The sequence below is a fragment of the Watersipora subatra genome, chromosome 7, assembly GCF_963576615.1.
Source record: "Watersipora subatra chromosome 7, tzWatSuba1.1, whole genome shotgun sequence".
NCBI classification, from domain to species: Eukaryota; Metazoa; Bryozoa; class Gymnolaemata; order Cheilostomatida; family Watersiporidae; genus Watersipora; species Watersipora subatra.
Window position 1 is genome coordinate 6,218,890 of NC_088714.1, and position 23,377 is coordinate 6,242,266.

The following is a 23,377-nucleotide window of genomic DNA, read 5'->3' on the forward strand; positions in this document are numbered from 1 at the left end:
AACTTTGAAACATTAAAAATAATGTTTTAATTTGATTTATGCAGTCTTTCAATGTCTTACCACTTCTGAATCTGCATATTTACTTCTGGAGTTGAAACAAAATTATCACGAACGATAAAATTTAAAGTCGGCACGATGATTTCCGGTTTTGGTAGAAATTGAGATGGGTGTACTAATTTGGTTATAACTTTTGTCAGAGACGTCATAGAGGCATATTTTAAAGTTTGTCTGATTGGCTAGAAATTTTTTTTTCTAAATAATTAAAAATATTCTTTTATAATTTGAAAATAATGATGCAAGAAGTTGGTAAATTTCAGACGCGAGTTAACTCGCGTTGGGTGCCTAGCAACGTTATAAATACACGAGTTAACTCGCGCCTGGGTGCGAATGAGTTAAAAGGCTATTTGGCTTAGCTAGGTACCTGAATTATGTAACATATTTACTTCCATATAGTGCTTATCATTCTTACAAAATTTAGGTTATCACATTATAAAAAAGTTTACATTGTGAGAGGTATTAAGATTTCATACCTTATCGTTGGCTGTATATTCTCACAGTACTTTCAGCAACTCCTAATACTACCAATAAACTTCTTAGCCTCCCATAAACTACAGTCTATTTCCTGTTGCTTCAAGAATAGCAGAACTTTATACACTACTGACAGTGAGCCCATCGATGCCCAGAATTTCTTTCATATTCAATCAGATAGTCTGCAGGTGGGTGTTTAAGAAGCAGCTACTTAGAGACCAGACGGTTTTGAAACCAAAGATTTATGGCGATTCATCAGAAAGCATCCGGATAATCACTGGGTTTTCATGCTGTGAATGAATTTGGAGTTTTTTCCAATCCGAATCATGGAAACGGTAAATTCTGATCGGATTTGGCGCCGTATCACATCACGAAATTTGTGTGAAGGCATTCTCAGTGAAACTACTATGCCACCTCACAGAACCACTTACTGCAGACGAATTCGAATCAAAAATACCTGGCATAGCTCTCTCCAGTGGAGATAAAGAATTCAGCACATCTTATCATACCACCACGCCGGCGTATTCTAACTATTATTGCCAAATATAGATGAGCTTGACCTAAAATCTTTTATTCATGAACTTGACTGAGTATTTGTATTTCTATGACCGTGCTACATGTAGAACAGACCATCTTTTAAGCTGCTAGCCTGGCTGGAAGATGGGACCAAGGAGGGTTACCGTAGGTCACATGTGCACGCTTCGTACTAGATGGATCAGTTACGTAGTATTAGAGATGTGGTTGCGTCAAAAAGGTCGATTTAATGAAATTAAGACCCATGAAAGGCTAAAACATCAGCTACAATTTGATGTCATTTTGGTTTTTGTAGACCAATCCTGTCCAGAGATATATGCGTTTGAATGAGGCCATCTTTTAAAAAGCTCACATTCCAGCGGGTGCTTCGTCCGTGACGTAACTAGTGATACATCTGAAAAGAGTCCACGAGCGATAAATATCAGGTCGCTTCATTAGCCAATCATCAGCACAAAACTTTTATATAGGTCGTAATAAATGTTATCACTCGTGAAACGCGTTGTCTGTGATCTCAAATTTAGGGATTACTCTATTATTAAATCGCATGGACATCGATATTTACTAAATTAATTAACCCTTTTTCAGGCAGAGCGACATTATTGTCGTTTTGCGATACTGATGACGTTGGGCAGAGCGACTATTTTGTCGCCACACGGACGTTTTTTAAAAATCGATTTTTGGTTGACTTATTGCCTTTTGCTATTAAATTTTTTTTACTAATATTAAACTAAAATATATTAGTCTTTGTTACAAAATAAAAAATAAGCCGTTTTGAGAAAAAAACGATCGTTTTTGCAATATTAAACAAACGAAAAAACCGAAATAAAAACGTCTTTAAATAAAATTGGAAATTTTGTTTGTAGCTTGTTTCTACTTTTGTTTCTGTTTTTTGAATGTTTACCCAGAGTGCAACAACTATTTTATTGCCATGGCGTCCTCCAAACGAAATTATCCACGTCTCTCTAATGCTCCAAGGAGTAGTAGTGTTAGTGCTAGCAGTAATAGGATGATATCAGCTGATTGCGATAACTTTTTAGAGTTAGTAGCCAGAACTAATAGTGACAGTGAATCTGGCTCAGATTATGACTGGAGTGATTTTGCATCGGAATCGGAGAGTGAAAGTGATGAAGCTAGCAACAGTTTTCATACTTTTGGAGGTGGCAGTGATGCTAGTGCCTGGACTACAATCAGAAATTTGAAGAGAGACCAATCTCCTCCAATTCATAGTTTTGTTGGATTAACAGGTCCAGTGCTCACCTCAGTAGACGCCCATCCAGTGGACTATTTTGAAAGTTTTTTTGAGCGTGTCAATCCAGGTGGTACCTCTTTGTGGGAATTCTTAGTCACAGAAACCAACAAGTACCACCAGTACTATTTGAAGAAGCACCCCCTGCTGAAACCTCACTCCAAAGTACGTCTATGGAAAGATGTTACTGTGCCCCAAATGAAAGCCTCCATTGGAGTTCTTTTGAACATGGGTATCAATAGAAAACACTTTATTAAATCCTACTGGAATACCATGAATTGGTCCCAGGGCATACCAATATTTAGATATATATTCACCCTGAGCACATTCAAGTTGATGATGCTTTTTTTTTCATGTCAGTGACAAGGAGGCAGAGCCGACTAAGGGTGCAGCAAATTTTGATCAGTGCTGATTGGTAAGGACTGATTGGTAACTATCGCGAAGAGAGAAAAAGAATAGGCCGTCCTAGTGCTACTTCTCCCCCTGCAAAGAAAACTGAAAGACATTTCATAGATACCATTCCAAGTAGAAAACGACGAAAATCTGATGTGTGTGCTAAGCCAAGACAGCAGGGGCGAGGCTATAAAGGATCAAGAATAGGCACATGATGTCAAGACTGCGGTGTAGACCTTTGCAAGGGCAAATGCTTCCAAAAGTACCATAGCTAGAGAAACAGTTATGAGAAGAATTGACTTGAAACACATTTATTTGTATGTACCTGTATCATAAACTCATAATACATGTTTACAATATCATAAATAAGAGTGTATCAAGTAATTTGGTAAAATCGATTTTTGCAAAATTAATTCGCCTAGGGGTCTAAAATAGCCCAAAAAAACTTGACTGCGAAAGGGTTAAGATCGTTACTTTAATGAATTACTCGATCGACACGTTTTATTGGCGAACAACAGAATTGTAAAAATTGCTGTGAAGTTACTGCGAAGGTGACTCCAAGTTTTCTGGGCACCAGGTGGTTGAAGCGCTACGGAGAAAAATAGGAGAATGGAGGTAAATTTATCTTTTACTTTGAGTCTCCGATAAATATACTGTTGAGTTTACATTCAGATTATATTTCCCTGTTTGAGGCGAAAATGTAATTTCCTGCGCGTGCGAGATACGTATGTTCAGTAAGTTCTTGATGGCTTCTTTTTAATCCATAGCATCTAGCAATACAATGGCTTAGATTGATGAATATACTAAAGGTAATATTTTTAGTACTCATTAATACATGTACTAATTAATAAAATGATTACTTTTTGCTATTACTAATCATCGTTTTATAATTTTTTATCGGTTCACCTAGCTACATTTGCTTCAAATTTTCTGTGGCAGTTTTATCCAGTAAATTAGATTTATGATTAGACTTTAGATGTTCACTTCTCACTTGTAGAAAGTGAAGAAAATCGATTGATCAATGCAAATCTTTAACTTCCAGAACCAAAGCTTCGAATCATTGGCTTAGCGTACTTATGTCTTTGTTAAACATTTGTTAAACGCAATCTAACTCCCAATTTTAAAGCTTTCAGTAGATACGCGTTAGAATGACATATCTATGAGTGACATATATTTATTGCATTTGTTTTACTGATTACAGGATGTTTATGTCGTCCCACCCGCCAAAGCAGCTCTGTTAGTGTGGAAACTGCCATAAATGGGAAAGAGAGACTGCATGAATGTGTGCTGCATAAACCATGATGTTTTGTTTGAGTTTGCAGCAGTAGATGAATTTGTCTTATTGTATCAGCTTAAACTATGTGAGTGGCCACGACTTGATGGATATTTTTAATAAAAGCTTTATGCTGAGATGAAAATTTTTTTGTTTGTAAAAATTATATAATAAAATAATATTGTTGAAGAGAATGCAAAACATGATTTGCAGAATATTGTCGTGAATTTGATATGGTATATATGGATGTCCGCAGAACTGGAGAATGTGAGTTCAAATCCAGTTTGCAGTAGATTTCTCATCCTTAAACTCTATCCCTATGTATATTCTTTTCAAAGACGCAGCTTGCTTATTTTACTTACGGTAGTACGAAACTAGTTTTCGGTGTGGGCAATGATGTACAGCCCCACCCCAGGAGAGGCGACAGGCATAATGTGGGCGGGGCTTTTGGGAGGCTGTATATTGTTAGTGTGGATAGCGACGGGACTGTGCCGATACAAAGACCTTATTCTACATAGTTTGCTTGACAGAATTACCGTAGACTGGTAGAATTGGTAGTCGGTACTAAGATGTTTACACAGCATTTAGAAGAAGCTAATATGACAAGTTTTCAATTTTCCTTGTTTGACGTGTTTGAGACATTGGTGATAACGTATCTGTAGCTGGATTTAAAATTTCATTCTAGCCAACATGAGCAAATACAAAATAAAATATATGCCAATAGAGCCGCGTAGGACTAGACTTTTATCGCAAATAGCCGATGTGGATACGAGATATATTGACAGATATATGACGCGTGACATCATTTTGGGCAAGTATGGGCATGTTTTTTTGGCCTGAGCGTTTTTACTGCAATCAGATTTCTTCGATTTTAATCTTCAAATATCTTGGCAATGAGATCGCCTAACACAACAAACAACATATCAACTGATAGAGAAAAAACTGCTTTCTTTTGAGATCAACTCAAATTTGACGCAACCAAATCTTTAACTAGATTTTGCCTGCATTGATACCATTTTGCTTTTTTGAATACAAGACGTGAATGTAAAAGATGTACCCAGATGATTTTGGAACAACTACAAAATTATAATAAAAGAATTAAGCAGATGAAAATACTTCTATCTCCGCCGAGCAATTTTTGTCTGCAGGTCGAAATTGGGAATATTCATATGTTAGGTTAAGAGAAGTCTTTCGATTAATTTTTTTATTGTATTGTTTGTTTGAAAATCATGTTGAGACTATTGGTGAACAGTTTCGATGGTTGCCAATAGTTTCATAGATGCAATGCAGCCGTCGAAGTGCACTAGCTCTACCCGGCACCCTATGCCAGTCATTCTCAACATTTTAGCAGTAGCATTTTGTAATCAGGTTATTAATTTCTGTACAGAAAGTACAGACAGTAAAAGATCCCAATATGTTACTAAACATGCTTTTCTAAAAAACTGAGAAAACTACAATGCTGAGTAAAGGGTTTATATTATAGAGGTAACCTTAGCCAAAAAGTTTGTAGTTAGAAAGGCGACACCTTGGCTAGAGGTAACCTTAGCCAAAAGATTGTAGTTTGAAAGGCGACACCTTGGCTAGAGGTAACCTTAGCAAAAAGATTGTAGTTTGAAAGGCAACACCTTGGCAATTAAAACAATTGTAAACAAAGACCCACTCATGTTTGAAATATGCTAGAACATATTTAGTTCCTTATTTATGTTGCGTATCTGTTATATGAAATAGCATAAATAATGGATTATGTTTTGTTCTAAATATTATAACAAATGTAAATAAGTGAGAGGTGGAAGACAGTCACTGCAGAGGTTAGCACGATCTATAAGTTCAGTACTGTATAAACATTCCTTCAGTATTACATGTAGGAGTTTCAGTCGACGTGTGAAACCACGCACTTTCATGAGATGACTGAAATTCAGGCAATCTGTGAAGTGTATGTATGATAGGTTAAGCTAGGTTAGAATAGATTTTATATACAGTAGGCACTGCTATAATGTAAATAACCCATTCCTGTACCGTTTACTTTATAGGGTTTTTACCTTATATGAACATTAAAATGCTTGTAAATTGTGTAATTCATTCTAAGATATGTCCCACCTCACCCTTTTAGCTCTTCAAAAAGGAAAAACTGCCTAAATGTTTTAATTTAATGACTGTAAAATAACTGAGTAGTATTATGGGTTTGTATCGGCAACTGTTCTTTTTTATCACTTCACTCGGTTGATGGTTCAGGATAACGGTAAAACTACAATAAGTTAAGGGAGCGCACACTTCTCATGTCACATCAATTTTTTTCCTGTTTCTCTTCTAAACTGCAATCTCTATGCGAGTAAAATAACCAAAAGTTGTTACGCAGCACCTTGAACCTTTAACAGTGGATACATGGAGGGACATACACTATGATAACAAAAATATGTTTTTGTTATGCTTTATTTTACGCATGTAAAATATTTTTATTATTTTTCCTTTGAAGAATAAACAGGGATATTATGTGAATATCTGAGGCTTTCCTTTATATATATATCTTCAGTCTTCAGTCATTCTACCTGAAGATTGCAACGTGATTGCATGAAACTAATAGTAGTAATGATTTTAACCTGTAGTTTTTAATAAACTTTTTACACAGCTCTAATTGACTCGATTATTGAGCACTTTACTTTACAGTGTAAACCACAAATACTATATATATATATATATATACAACGGATGGTCTGGACAGACGGAGACCATCCTGTAGTCACGGTCGCTGGTGAGCAGTTATTGGCTTGCGCACAGGTGTTTGCAGTACGAACTGTTGTCAGATGGTTGTGGTTATTGTGCTACGGGTGTGTAATGCTGTGGTGGTGAAGGCTGGTGGTGAAGGGGACGTTTTATATGACAACGTTGCAGCGTGGTGCCGCGTAACAACTTTTGGTTATTTTACTCGCATAGACATTGCTGTTCAGAAAAAAAACAGGAAAAAAAATTGATGTGACATGAGAAGTGTGCGCCCCCTTAACTTATTGTAGTTTTACCGTAATCCTTAACCATCAACCGAGTGAAGTGATAAAAAAGAACAGTTGCCGATACAAACCCATAATACTACTCAGTTATTGTACAGTCATTAAATTAAAACATTTAGGCAGTTTTTCCTTTTTGAAGAGCTAAAAGGGTGAGGTGGGACATATCTTAGAATGAATTACACAATTTACAAGCATTTTAATGTTCATATAAGGTAAAAACCCTATAAAGTAAACGGTACAGGAATGGGTTATTTACATTGTAGCATTGCCTACTGTATATAAAATCTATTCTAACCTAGCTTAACCTATCATACATACACTTCACAGATTGCCTGAATTTCAGTCATCTCATGAAAGTGAGTGGTTTTACATATCGACTGAAACTCCTACAGGTAATACTAAAGGAAGGTTTATACCGTAATGTACTTTGAGATCGTGCTAACCTCTGCAGTGACTGTCTTCCACCTCTCACTTATTTACATTTGTTATAATATTTAGAACAAAACATAATTCATTATTTATGCTATTCCATATCAACAGATACGCAACATAAATAAGGAACTAAATATGTTCTAGCATATTTCAAACATGAGTGGGTCTTTGTTTACAATTGTTTACATTGCCAAGGTGTTGCCTTTCAAACTACAATCTTTTTGCTAAGGTTACCTCTATAATATAAACCCTTTACTCAGCATTGTAGTTTTCTCAGTTTTTGTATAAAGCATGTTCAGTAACATATTGGGATCTTTTATCTATCAGATAATCACACTGTGCTAAGCGTAATGCTGTGATGCTAGAATCGGGTAGATGAGATCTCTACCCTGAATTCCCCTTTCTCTCATTTTTATGTACATGCATCATTTTACTCCAGATTTATTTGTAGGCTTTCCTATAACCACTAGCTTTATATTTAGTGTGATTCATGGTACCAGCTGAGAATCTTAACACGTAAAGTTTTGGTGTGCTAAAACAGCAAGTTAATGTAATGTAAACTTTTGATCTGACAAACTCTTTTAAAATGCAATTTCAATAACATACATTGGTATGATGAATATTTAGTGGTAGAATAGCTAGTATCATAGCGGTTTGCTTTTTTTATGTGGATCCGTAACAAAATTGAGTTTGTGTGAAATCATTGCTATTATATTTCACTAAAATGTTGAGTTGGTGTAACAAAATAAGGGAGAATCAGAAGCATCATTGAGCATTTCAGTTACATAATTATCTCGTAGTTCACTAGACCTACCATGAACATAAATGTTTATTTCAATGAGAGGTGGCATGAACACCATAAGTATCACCAATGAAATACATGTAGAGTTAAACCTCTACTGGGTGTTAATGTCCTCCTGATTTGATAGGATATTGTTGTTATGATCCTGTTATTCTCGATATCGATGAGGTATGGATTGTGCCTGTTGTTTCAAGTTGTTACCATGTAATGCTGTCAAGCCTAACCTTGTACACACAAGAATCCTAGACCGTATTAACAACTTTTAATTTACTGTGAAAGTACTTGGAATAGCACAATTCTTTTGAACTAAATACTTTTCAAGCGTGTAGAACTCAACAGAAAAAAAACCGAAATAAAATACAGTAAACAGTTTTTTTCACTCTCTTTTACAGATGTGATGTTGTAGAGGTAACTGAAGAAACATACTAATGGAAGTAAACCAAGCCTGACAAAATGTGTATATTTTTATTAATAGATAAACGAATAGTTTTTGTGTAAAGCTCTTGTTGCTGAGGAGAAGATGCTTTTGTGTATGCTTTTAGTTAGTTTGCCTATTTGTTATCTTTATTACTAAGAATTTCAACCAGTATGTCATTAGAAACTTATGTTCTGACAAGCAAAATTTATCATTTATTTTCGGTTAGAAGTGTCCTCGGTATTCTGGCAATTTCTCCAGAACTAATAGTTCAATTGACTTAAAGCTTGTGAATCATGGTGACAATATACGCCCCATGAAGCAATCAAAGTTTGGTGATGGTACGAGAACAGGAAGTACAAATAAACTAATGTTCTGTCGGCAGCAATTTTTCCTTTTTCAGTCTGTTAGAAGTGTCCTTTTCATTTTGGTCTTAGCTCAAGAAATAAGTCTAATCAATTTGAAACTTTGTCATTACACTGAAAACATGTGCTGCACAAAGCTATTAAAGTTTCATAATTCTATGTAAACCGGAAGTATTGAATTGCAAACAGAACTAGTGGTCCATCGGCAACCATTTTGTATTTTTATGCTCAGATAGAAGTTTCATCTTTATTTTTAATATATCTGAAAAGCTAATAGTCTAATCAACTTAAAATCTTGGAATTGTTCTAAAATCCTATACCGCTCAAAGCCATCAAAGTTTCATAATTTTTTTTATAAGCAGGAAGTACATAAAAACAGTGAAGCTCCGAATCTGAGTTTACTAGTGCGTAGGATCAGGAGGAAAAATATTTTCGAGTTATCACTGGCCCAGGCTGCAAACTGTTAACCCAGGTCGAGGTTTAGTGTCTAGTCTGAGAACTTTAATCCTTTTGCTGTGTGAGACATCTAGTACACACTCTAAGACTGGTATGAGCTCTGAAAACGGTTTCTGTTTGTAGACTAGAAAAGTTTGAGAAAAAGATCGGGGGCCTGGTGCAGACGCAGCGAAGGAAGTCGCTGTACGGGAAAAACTCCTTGGTGTTTGAGGGACACAAGAGCCCTGTACAGCATCTTGTTATTAAGAGTGACTACCTTTATAGCAGCTCCGGTGATGAGACCCTCAGAAGGTTTGATCTCCAGGTTTGTGTATTTTCCTGTAAGCGCCGGGGATCCATTTATCCATTTTATGACTTGTCGGTTGTAGTTTGCGACCTGTCATAAAGGCTCTCATAAACTGGTAGTGATTTCCAGTTTTAAACCTTTAGTAACAAAAATTGTCTGTCACTTAGCAGGGTTGTGACCATTACAGAGAAATCTTAACTGCACAATGACTCACTGGTGCTGAGATGTAAAATGAATTGCAGTTGCAGGCAATCTTTGCCAGAAAATCTATTTATTTGCTTTAGCAGCACTCAGTATACATACAGTAGTACACATACAGTATACATACAGTAGTCCACATACAGTATACATATAGTAGTACACATACAGTATACATACAGTATACATACAGTAGTACACATACAGTATACATACAGTAGTACACATACAGTAGTACACATACAGTATACATACAGTAGTACACATACAGTATACATACGGTATACATACAGTATACATACAGTACAACTATTTTCTCATGCGCGGCATGCAGTATTCATGCAGTGACGGTATTGCCTACTGCACATTGCGTAGTGCTGGATGCATTAAGAACCTTTGCATTATGCAGTATATATATGCACATGTTTTTGGGAAAACCCATCACAAAACTAAGTATTGAGCCAACTTTGGAACCACAACACAATTGCAAGGTGTGAATACTACTCACACTTGACTATGAGGTGGCAAACAAATTGATCACAATGAGCATGTTGTATATGATTAAAATGAAAATTTATTATAGCAGCGAGATATAATATTTTGTTAATGAGAGTTTTATCATTGTAATCAGTTTCATTGACTGAAATTATGATAATGGCTGACTCCCTATTCCTAAATAATATGGGAGCGCAAGTTCATGTGTTTGCTAAACCTAGGTTCTGACAATTTTGTGTAGTGCAGTACAGACGTTTGGAAAGCCAGGAGTGTCAGTAGATTCACATTATCACACCGATACGGATTAGCAGTGCAGTATGTATGCAGTTTTAAGGTTTGAAGAATGCCTATTTGCATTATGCATGAATTGCTGAGTTTAGGGTAATGTATCATGGAAGTGAAAGCACGTTAATTCGCAGTTGTTTAATTTGGCGTAGGAGCGCATTTGCAATAGCAGTAAATGTCTACTGTGCATTAGAAAGTTATAATGCACTGCGAAAGTACTGTGTACTGCACTGCGACGACGAAGTGCAGTTCCAGTGTGTTGCAACCCTGCCATTCAGCCAAAACTAATAGGAAGTTTCTTCAAAGATGAGTGCAGACGCTTGTTGCTTGTCCTCCTCTTTGTGAGGACAACTCCAGCTGGCTGAATTTTAAGAATCCAAAGCATGATGAGGGTTATTGTGTAATACACAATAACCCTCATGATGTGTAAGCTACTGTGTCTAGCTATCTATCTGTCAGCTTGCTGCCTTTATCTGGCGTTCTTACATGTCATGGGCTTTTACTTATTTCCCCTAGTAGTCTATCAATAAAGGCGTCAATCTCTGAGAACACAAATATTCTCAATCATTATTATATTAAAATGTCTGTGCATCCGAAACCATGCACTGCATATGAAACCCAGATCAGAAATCAAACCCAGATATTTGGATTACCAGCTGAGTATGCTATCATCTATCATCACTCCATCGCCTGGAAGCACTATGGAATAATTATGCGTGTATTTATAGCACATTTCTCACGGTGCATTGGAATACTAGCGTGATTGTGTATATACATTGTCATGTAATAGTCATGCAGGACAGTTGCAGTTTTGGGCATTAATTTCATTACAAGTACATGTATGATGTTAGAGTAAACTTACTACTGACAGCATCTGCTGAAGTTTGCTCCGATTCGGTCTACTTTTCTTAAGATTCTCTTTGCGTGAACCTGATTATTCCGTAGTTCAAGGTCATTGACTTCTTGCATCACTCTCCTCTTTCTCTATCTCTCTTTTCTCTCTATCTCCTTCTATATCTTAATACTCTCTTAATTTGTTATGTTCCCTTCACAGACAGGCGCTTGCCTCAACACATACAGCGGACACGGGGCAGCTATAAAATGCTTTGTAGTTTTATCAAAGCACCAGGAGAAGATGGTCATCTACAGTGCAGATATCAATGGTCTCCTCCTTCTTTTTGATGTGGATGTGAGTGAGGGTTTTCTTATTCAAAGTCAACTATATTTAGTTTTTGGTGTCCATTTGAATCTAAAAATGAAGTAATTTCATCCGCATGCTCCTGTTACCCCTATTACTCATTATCTAGTGTTGATACCTGGCTCATGGCTCATTATTTTGTATGCACAAGCTTTCGTTTTGCTACTCTCATTTTTCTATGGTTCCCTTAGCTCGGGGTAACACCGCAGACGCTCTTCTGATTTCCCAATTACTGTTATAGACTTCACAAGTGTTAAAAAGTCACAACTTTGGACAGTCTGTGAACTGCATGGTAGACAACTGGGGATACTTATACATCGGCCTGCACAATGGAGACATCGTCTCTTACAGCATAGAGGTATGTTAGTATCCCTTGGAGACATCGTCTCTTACAGCATAGAGGTATGTTAGTATCCCTTGGAGACATCGTCACTTTCAGCATAGAGGTATGTCAGTAGCCCTTGGAGACATCCCTTACAGTGAAGAGAAGCTTCGTTGACTATACTGTGTTTCTTCTTTTTTGTAATACATGATAGCTGATTTGAGACCGAGTATACTGGTTTTCCCAAAGTTGTGTACCAATATGTAGTCACATGTGACCTGGCAGATGACCATCTTACTTATTGAGAAATCTCTGTTGAACATTTTTTATCCAGTTAAATAGTTTTATTAGCATTTAGGATGAAGATATTTCAGTTGCATGCTGCCTACTGTTTCAGGTGTTATGTTACTATGGCAACACAATGGGTTACTGCTATTTATTAAAACATGTATTACTGTTGAGAAATGTCTTAATGTCTTAATGTTAAGAAATTACTGTTAAAAATATGAAAACAGTGAAGTTACAATTTTGCAATATAAACTCATGTCAACTATTGCATATGATATAAACTCATATCAGCTATTGCGTATGATCTAAACTCTTATCAACTATTGCATAAGCAGCTGCTCTAACTTTATCGCATGAACTAATATCCAAAAACAAAGCGGGAGCAAAAGTTAAATTTACTGTAAAACCTCCAATTGAACGCCATCTCTAATCGAATGCCACCTCTTTTTGACCGCCACTTTGAGAGAAGGGTTGAAAATTAGAGGGCCACTCTCTATTTGAACACCACCTCCAGTTGACCGGCACTCTGAGTATCTTTGATCTTTATAAACCCATAGTATCAAGTGTATACAAAATAATATTAATGAATCGTTTACATTATTCACAATCAATTCACTCGTTGTCCAACTCCAAAGCTTTTAGCTTTTTTTCGTTTAAACTTTAAAAGCAACGCTGTAGAAATAATCAATGACAGTCTCAGGCTAATAGGAAAGTTCCTTGTTTAACGCAGTCTTGATTAGTGCTGGGCACGAGTACTTTTTAGCCAACGAGTACTTCCTGGCCAACGAGTTTAGACTCGCCCCTTTCGTTCGAGTATCGGGTAGCTGGTAGTGCTTGGTCTGAGTACTTCTTGGCTAACGAGTTTTTTGGGTAGCGGGTTTGTTGATACGGGTTTTATGTCTAAAATTTCCAAACATCAGGCATATCTTAAAATTTACAACGCAATGATAGTTCTATTCAATTTTTTTATTATTTTTTGCCATTTTCTATCGGCCTTCATTTGTGCTCACGGCGTTAACAGGGGGATTGTTAAACAGTGCTTAGAGTGCAGTGCGCAATGAACCGAGTTTGTGTCCACTCTACTCGGCGGATCCGTGTACCAAAACCCGAACTCGCAAGATCGAAATGCTCACAATTTCTATTACCCAAGACTTGAGAGAAGATAAACCCATGAGTTCAACGAGTTTTATTACCCGTGCCCAGCACTAGTCTTGATACTTCGAAGTACATGTACATATATAAAAAGAACGGTTTAAATTTACGGTGGTAGATAAACTTTGAAAGCTACACCATAGAAACAATTACTAACTGTCTCAGGCTAATAGTAGTTCCTTGTTCTAAAGCGGTCTTAATATTCTAAGAACATGCATATAAAAACATTTTGCAAGTTTTAGGCCAAGGGTGCATTTGTGCAGGCGCGTTTGCATTTGTGATAAATGCAAACGCGTAAAAGTTTTGCTCTGGCAAAAAATTGTTTGGACGCTAATATTGACTAGTTAAGCAATGCAGAAGAAGAGTCGAGGCCAGAAGATATTGTCGAAGGTATGAACAACTAGAAGATGTTCATTCTATCGAAAGCAACAATCCGAACTTATCCAAGCAAACGACGAAAATATTTTTGTTTTAATTAATTAAAAACATTAATTTTTGTTTCTGCATGTAGTATAAGTATGGTTTGTTATGTCGCTTGTTCATGAATATATATTTGTATCATTTGATAGATTATCATTACACAACATATAATAAATATGCAGATTTATAGCGTGTTATTTAATTGCATCTTTGCAGCTATCTCAACACGGCTCACAATGGATCGATGCTCATAACTCCACTTCCTTTGCACATAAAAAGCTAGTTTTGGCTGCAAACTGTAGCAAACATATTAATGAGTGTAATGAGCTTCTATGCAACATTAATAAATATAAAATAAAAATTTGTCTTCAAATTTAGAATCAAATAAAAATTGAAAATGTCAACAAATTACTAAGGACAGAAGCGTTGAAATTGTAGGTTAATTGCATGTAATAGATATCAACTAGTAGAGATATTTCTCAGTTTTTCAATGCAAATTTATTAAGGGATTTTTGACAAATTGTACGTAAATTAGCAGATTTGGTACATCCAAAAGGTTTAATATTGCTCCACCGGAAAAAGAGCAAAATTTAGGCGACATTGGCTTTGAACGTAATAGGCTGAATTTATCTTCCGAAAATTCTGACGAGCTATTGGAAAAATAGACTGCCAGCCTCTATTTGAACGCTGCCTCCAATTGACTGCCACTATAGAGAAAGGGTTGAAAAATGGAGCGCCATAGCATTCAAATAGAGGGTTTACGGTAGTTCTAATGCAAATTAAAAAAGTGATGTTTTAACTTTTTAAGAATGGCAAAAACTTCCTTTAAAATAGCTTTTGATGGTAATGTATATTTTTTGCAATGTATTCTGTCTATGCAATAAAAGGAATAAGCTTTTTTTTAAACATTACGGGTCTACCTCATGTTCCCTGAGTGTAAAGTGTATCCTACCTTGTGTCTATCACATTTTAGAAATGCTTGTGTCTGCGCATTGCTTCAACTTGTTCACCTGTGTCAGATATTACTCTTGACTTGTTCGTCTGTGTCAGATATTACTCTTGACTTGTTCACCTGTGTCAGATATTGCTCTCGACTTGTTCGTATGTATCAGATATTGTTTTTGCTTTGTTCACTTGTGTCAGATATTGCTCTCGACTTTTTCGTATGTATCAGATATTACTTTTGCGTTGTTCACCTGTGTCAGATATTACTCTGGACTTGTTCACCTGTATTAGGTATTAATTTTGTTCACCTGTGTCAGATATTACTCTTGGCTTGTTCACCCGTGTCAGATATTACTCTTGCCTTGTTCGTCTGTGTCAGATATTACTCTTGACTTGTTCACCTGTGTCAGATATTACTCTTGACTTGTTCACCCGCGTCAGATATTACTCTTGACTTGTTCGTCTGTGTCAGATATTACTCTTGACTTGTTCACTTGTGTCAGATATTACTTTTAACTTGTTCACTTATGTCATTTATTTCTCTTGACTTGCTCACCCGTGTTATATATTACGCTTGACTTGTTCACCCGTGTTATATATTACTCTTGCCCTGTTCACCCATGTCAGATATTACTCTTGACTTGTTCACCTATGTCAGATATTACTCTTGACTTGTTCACCTGTATTAGGTATTAATTTTGTTCACTTGTGTCAGATATTACTCTTAACTTGTTCACTTGTGTCAGATATTACTCTTGACATGTTCACCTGTGTCAGATATTACTCTTGCCTTGTTCACTTGTGTCAGATATTACTCTTGACTTGTTCACCTGTATTAGGTATTAATTTTGTTCACTTGTGTCAGATATTACTCTTAACTTGTTCACTTGTGTCAAATATTACTCTTAACTTGTTCACTTGTGTCAGATATTACTCTTGCCTTGTTCACCTGTGTCAGATATTACTCTTGCCTTGTTCACTTGTGTTAGATGTCGCTCCTGTATTCCAGGAGTCATGCACGATTGAAAAGTACCAGACAGGGGCTTCTGGTATAGTGAGCATGTGCACAGCGCAAGAAGGTGCTCGTCGTCTTGTCATCTGCGGCTCATACGACTCTCTTCTCTCTGTGCGAGACGTCAAGTCTGGCCTCCTTCTTCGACTGTTACCAGATAACAAGGAACTACCTCGATGCATGGCGGTAATGTCTGTATTTATTGGAGCATACATAAGTTATGAGGGAAGTAGGGGTCACTGAGTGTAACAAATGAAACCGGCAGCAACACACGGACTCAAACATTGGAAAACCGGATTGGCTCTTCTATTTGTAAAACGATTGCTTTTGGCCTCATGGTTAAATAGCGCATTAGTACAGTTGATACTAAATTGCATTTCTTGTTTCTAATTCGCTCTAAATTAGTATTCACGCAATACTAATGAATCATCTTTTTTGTGTTCAAAGAAGTTATCTTCTTTACATTGTCATCCAGTAGCCACTTCTCTGAGATTACCACTTTTGTTGCTTGCGCAATATTTAGTGAATCTTAAAATATATTTTTCACCATTGGATGATTTTTGTTTAACTAAGACAGCCTGCATAAGAAAGTTTTGCTGTTAGGTTACTCGAGCGTTCGGCACGCTGTTTCAAGCTACAGAAAGCTTCTGCGAAATCATTTCTGCCCTTTGACAATTGGATTTTCTAACATTCTTTAACACATTGCAACACTCTAAGCCACAAATAATTAATTTTTTCAAAAAAGTTTATCATTTAAAGTTCATATTTCAAAAATAACTCTTATTAAAATCTCTTCTGAAAGTAGACAGAATTGGTAAACTTTGAATATATTGAAGAAGATTGTTGTGATCTTAGTATTAAAGGTAAGAAGTCGTCATTGCTATCGTGATTATATATCTATACCTGTTTGCTATTAAAATGAATTTAAACTTAACACACTTTACTTTACTAAAAACAAAACTTTGAAAAGGTAGTTACGAATAAACTTTTTAGTGTAATTAACCTAAAGAATTAGTGATGTTACCAGCACTAGCCGGAGATAAACAACAAGAATAGATTAACAACAATGTGAAATGTACTCAGCGGTGCATTGGTTTGTGGTGCTATACTAGTTTCGTAGACGGGCTTATGTGAAAGTTGGCTATGTATGATTTTTTTAAATTGACGAAAGAACAAAAACTTTAAGAATTTTTTGAAGCATAGAAACTTATCTCATACTAGTCTAAGTTTGTCTATAGCAGCATCTTGTTGCAGGCATCTGTCACATATTGTATCTACTATTAAATTGACTAGCATTAAAAATAAAGCAACATTTTTGGACTATTTCGTTGCATGGCTGCAATATATCAGGGGGAACGAAATACTGTTTACGTGAAACTCATGCTATTGCAGGTGGATGCCTCTCGACCCTATGTCTACGTCGGAGCAAGTGATACTCTGAGGATATATAACTATGATGTGAGTTCTTCTATGAACTTGTTTCAACTTGTCGCTCTCTGTGGTGGTCAGCTATCTAGTGTTGCAGTCTTACTTGGGCTCTCAACTCTTCTCTGTCATCTAGCTTCACGTTTATGTGTCGCTCATTGCTTTTTCTAAAAACCTCAGTTTTACGTGTCTGGAAACAGGTTCTATTTTAATCAGTGTCACGCTGCTGTTTTAATAAGCGTGCCATTCATTCTTCATCTTAACAATCTGGTTTTAATAGCTCATTCTTGGATAGTTATTAACACTTGAGAATCTTTGCTGCCATTTCTTATCTGCTCGAATTCTTTGCTATCTTGAGCACCACTTATAGGCATAGTAGCATCTGCCGGCAAGCTTCTCCAACTCAAGATTTTATTAGCATTTCTTTATATTGATTATTTGCGTGTGCAAAAATCATCTAATGGTGATGTTGCTTCACACTATGCACTCTGCCTTTTACAATGCTGCATATGTACCTGTGGATTACGTCAACTGAGTTGCTTCCGGTTTCCAATAGATGTGGTAAGAGGGACTAACACCACAGCCCTTCTGGCTAGCTAATTTGGTTTCACGTTGATTACTCTAGACTGGTGATCAACGGTGGTTTGACTGGAATGTAGAGAGATCCTCCTTGCGGCTAATGATGTTCAGTTGTGAAATTTGTCTTACAAGTTCGCTAAGATTTTGCGCAGCTGCACTTCTCTTCGATCTTCGACACTAAATCTTCCCTACAATGTTAAGGGGAAGGTTCTTAAAGCCTTTGTGCCAATCTAAAAATCTGTCATTTGTCGTGTTGCGGTTGTTCTATTGGCTGGTAGAATTTAGAATACCCAATCTATTTGAATTGATATAGGCTACTTTTAAATTCACTGATTTTATTTAACTTTGTACGATATTCCACATCCTTGTTTTCATGAAGCATTCTACCTTTCAACCAGATGACTCTCGCAGTGTACAATTGTTACCATATGGTAATGATCTCTAGTCTTTGAGAAGTCAGTTTACAGGACACTGCTTGTTACTGTTTTATTGACAGCTCATTGGATTTACTTGAGCTCCGCCTGTGCTTATTGCTAGTATAGAGGCAGATAAGCCTCAGCTGTCTTTCTATTTATAGAAAGCTGTTCTGATCAAAGAGTTTCCTACAGCTGGTCGGATAAGGTCATTATGTCTAGTTAAGGATTCATCATCACTTCTTTTCCTTGCTCTCGAAGATGGTAAAGTCTACCAGTTTAACACAGAGGTTTGTCTCCTCTTTACTCTCTCAATGAATCAGCTAGTTTTTTAACTAGGTGTAGCTTTCTTTGGAGATGACAACTCCCAATTTAGAAATTAGTTTTTTCACTAACCTAATTTTAAAATTCTGTGTTAGCATGTGTTTATTGTCCGGTTGAAATGACCATTTCGTGTGAGAATCGCAGCTCAGCTGACTGCAAGTACAACCCTGTAGGTTTAGAAATATGTATTTACCGTACTTTTCGGACTATAACCTGCACCCCTATATAAGCCGCATCTGCTTTATTTTTCAAAAAACGATAATAAAACAATACATAGGCCGCACCTTTGTATAGGCCGCAGAACTCAGGACGGTGCTTTTTAACGCGGCAGCAATGTCGCTGTTTAAAACGGATCAGTGTCTAACGGCACTGTTTCGTATTAACCGACGCTTTTTAACCTAAAGCCTAACGGAACAGTGCCGTTAGGCATTGTTTCGTATTTTCTTTCACCGCTAGAGGCGCACTAACCGGAGATTTTGGTTAATGCGCTCTAACGATGAAAGAAAAAGCTACAGAATAGCCGCACCCTTATATAAGCCGCATAGCTCAAATCATCAGAAAAAAATAGCTGCTAAAAGTACGGTACTTGCCGACCGGAAATAAAAAAAACTGCCGAATTGCCCAGGCAGCAGGGTTGCCCAATGCTAGGTCTGCATACACTGTACCCCGATGTAATGTTTTGTTCATTTTATTGCAGACACTTCCTGTGTTCACCATCTCATCAGAGTAGTATTAATGTTTTACTGAATATTTGTAATCTAACCTCCTTTTTTGTTATTTTGTAAACTTTTGAAGGAAAACCTCAAATTTACTTAATTCGACATACACATAGCTTTGATACAAAACTTCATTTTTTAAATAGTCTCTGCTTGCTGTAGATCTTTAGATGCCTTTTCCTTTGGACAGTTGCTACTTGAAAATCAGCGATTCAAATATTTTAAAATTAGTAATTTTTTGTCAATATATTTTGATATGAAAACTGATCATAAATGCAACTTTTTGAACAAAAATTATAATAATAATAAAATTAAATTTAGGAAGTGCCCAAGTGCAGCAGGAAAAAAGTGTATTACAATATGAAACCTTACACTGCACCAGCAAGCATCATCCTCAATAAGTGATCAAGTAGGCTACCTTCTACATTGCACCGAGTTAGCTTGTTTTCTTAGAGCATTCTCTGCACCAGCAGGTAAGCCGCGTCTTCCAGGCCATTTCTGCTTTTCATGACGCAAAGTAGTAACTTTTTTTTTAAAACCAGTCGAAAAATTTGGTCAGAATTAGACAACTTTTTTAGCCTGCTAAAAAGTTCCATTTCATTACGTATTAAATTAATTTTCAAGTGTACAGTAACATAATTAGCATTGATACATTTTTGCCTCCTCTCTGCTCTACTCGCTACATGTGCCAGCTCAAGTCGCGTTACTCAAAAAGTATGTACGTTCTGTATAGTAAATAAAATTTCATTTTTTTTGAAAGCCATTAAATGTTCAAGTGTGTGAGAGGGCGCTTTCGATAACTGCTTCGCTCAGCTTTTTTTATTGAATTAGTTTGAAAAAGGTTTTAACCAGACACGCTAAATGTTATAGTGAAAGTGAAGACAGAAACTGATGAGGAATAAAATTTTTGGGATATAAAGTTGAAACTCAGTAAAATAGTTAAAAGACATACTAAAACTTAGTTCCAAGAGTGAGTTTAGTAAGCTAAACTTATTTGAAGTGAACTGAAAGTTACGTCTTGAAGATAAAAACTCCTTACTCTTGAAGATAAAACTCCGAACCGACGTAGGTTCGGTTCGGAGGCTGGTTCGGTTCGTGGCATATGTCACACGGCCACCGAAGTAACTTCGCTTCCTAGATACCATACGTATATAGACAGGACACGGTTTCATTAGTAGTTTTTATGTATTTGAGTTGAATATTTCTATTGTAAACAAAAAACTTTGAGGAACACTTATGAATTATAATTACACAACAGATTTATCAGAAGATCGTTCAGCTGCTCAAAATAAATCACTCGATACAAAGATTTTGCCAACCCTTCCCATCAACATAATTATATTTTTTTATTAACATATGAATGTTTTTCTATGCTGAGTACATAACAAACAAAACAGTCTTTATCATAGTACTGGTTTTACATAAATAAATCAGTCAACGATACTTCATCAGGATGAATATGACACATTACTTATATTCTACACGAAAGAAAATCACAATTCTCTTACATTTATGCAAAACTTAAGTGCAACATCTTACATTTATGCAACACAATCGTAAGTCTGGGTGAACCTTGTCGTAAATTGCTTCATGTGGTTTATTTAACGAAATAAAAGTATCGTCCCATTTCTTTTTTAACATCACGCGAACGTAAGTAGAAATGTGACGCGTGCTCGCTAGAATTCTAGAATTTTAACCAGCCAATAAGAGCAAGGGTTCAGCATGAAATTTCGAGCAGAACCGAAAAGCTTCATTTCGGCCAGAAATGTTCTCGGCTGAACTTTTTAGAGCTAAAGCGACGTCGTTTTGCGTCATTTAGTTCGGTTCGGCGCTCGTGTGACCACCCCTTTACTAATTTTCAATATGTACACATTTTTATAACATTTTGACGAAATTTATCAGGAGATGTTTGCATTGTATAATTACTATGGTCTCTATACCTCTACATACCAATTTTTCACCATACGATGCCAACCTTGGAACGGATCAACATCGTATCCTGAGGGTGCACTGTAGTTGACGTTTTTTGCTTCTGCGATTGCTCAAATGGCAGATTAAGGGTGGACCACTGAATTTTTATGAGAATAAATCAGCAAATAAATCTACACGTATTCGCTCCTATTGAAAATCATGTGATTATCTTGTCATCTTCAGAAGCGTCAGTGAAACGACAGAGAAGTTCTACTTGCTTCTTAATTGAACAGTGTTAAAGATATGCATGTGCAAATCTACAAATAAAATGCTCTGCATGAGTAAAGTTAGCTCGTAGCCATTGATCATTAGGCTGCGGATTCAAATGCTATAACTGATGTTTCTCATCTCTCATGAAATCATCTGGATGGGTTGATAGCAGCTTGTTCAGCGTTTTAGCTTTTTTGGCAGAGTTTGGAGATCAGCAATCTGTACCAACTGCCTAGCACCCTTCTCGCTGTTACCGCTAAAAAAGGCAAACTATACATCGGGGACAGCAGTGGCCGAACCACATCTATTCGGATTTCCCATAACAGTCACACGTGCAAGGTAAGTTCTGTTACTGGAGTCGTCTGTTAGGCTCTGATGAGTTTTTCAAATGAACAACAAATGAGCAAAAGTTTTTCAATGCTGTCGGCTCACAACAGAACTCCTTCATCATGAAGGTAAGATAGCTAGTATTGGCTGCAGATGAGCATAATAGGCGAAGATTACTCAAATGTGGAGCTCAGGGGCTGTTTTAGCAGGTTTCGCTAGCTCTTACAAAGCCCCATACAATGAGATTTGCGGCCAATATAATTAACAGTGTAATGAATAGGATGGGAATATACCTAAGTGATTCCCCAATGCTAGCTGAGAGCTATAAATTTTATATTTGTTTAATTTTAACCTTTCTTGAGAGAAAGAGAGGATAAGTCTCTACATCTCACAGCCGTTTTTTATTGTAGCCAATCCTGCTATATCGCTTGCCTGAACATAGGCTCTAAACATCATTCAGTTTGATGAACATGTAATGAATTGTTTTATGTTCAGCTTTCCGGGTTGAACTTTTTTATTGTGCATTGATTTTTATTGACATTTTTTAATGTCTAGGATTTTATAAACCCTGTAAATTTTTATCTTTCACGGCATATTTGGCTTATAAATATTGATGCATTCTGACTGTAGATAGGTTCTTGCTTCCTGCCTTATGCTGATGAGGAACAACTCTTAAACCATGTATTCACAACACACCTGACAGAGATTGTCTCTCAGAACACTTGCCCTTGGCAGGGCTGTACCTCCAGAGAGCATCACAAGTCGACTGGGGTAAGCGCAAAACACTAATTTTTTACGATTTTTTGTATAAATTATAGATAATATTTTCTTTTCACCGAGACTTTACTTAAGAATGTAGTCTAAAGTGTAATCAAAATCCAAAACAAGCTACCCTAGGACACTTATATTTCGCTAGTATTTAGTTTCGTGAGTAGCACACAGAGTAAAATTTCGCTGCAACTTAATTTCGCAGCTCTGATGAGTGCGAAAATATAGTGATGTGAAAATAAATACAGTGGAACAAACAAATTAGATTCCTCAGGTCCGGTCCTCTAGTAAAAAAAAGTTGTTATATTTGCGACTAGTTTGTATTTGTAACCCGCAGGTATAAATGTATGGCAGAAATCGATAATTCAACGTGATCGCTTGCTGCCATTTGTTTCTTTGACTATCAATGACGTCTCGGTCCTTTCCGTCGTGACCGATATGGTACCAATATTAGATCTCAAGTATTTATAGCAAGCGATGGCCATGGCACGTTTTGAGTTCACAATATTTCAAATTAAAAAAAAATCAAATACAGTACATGTCTCATAAAAAAGAAAATAGATAACAACCAACATCACAACCAAAACTGTATAACAT

General features: G+C 36.5%; 1 protein-coding gene across 1 annotated transcript in view; it reads left to right on the forward strand.

The window, feature by feature from the left end:
- The window catches only part of LOC137399579 (zinc finger protein 106-like), a 79,469-nt gene that overhangs the window by 53,668 nt on the left and 2,424 nt on the right, over nt 1-23,377 (forward strand). Inside the window, exons 14-21 of the mRNA XM_068085758.1 lie at nt 9,570-9,750; nt 11,765-11,899; nt 12,150-12,266; nt 16,045-16,233; nt 17,440-17,505; nt 18,629-18,754; nt 21,887-22,024; nt 22,643-22,783. Of these exons, the coding sequence (XP_067941859.1) occupies nt 9,570-9,750; nt 11,765-11,899; nt 12,150-12,266; nt 16,045-16,233; nt 17,440-17,505; nt 18,629-18,754; nt 21,887-22,024; nt 22,643-22,783 (1,093 nt within the window). The remainder of the gene's footprint in view (nt 1-9,569; nt 9,751-11,764; nt 11,900-12,149; nt 12,267-16,044; nt 16,234-17,439; nt 17,506-18,628; nt 18,755-21,886; nt 22,025-22,642; nt 22,784-23,377) is intronic.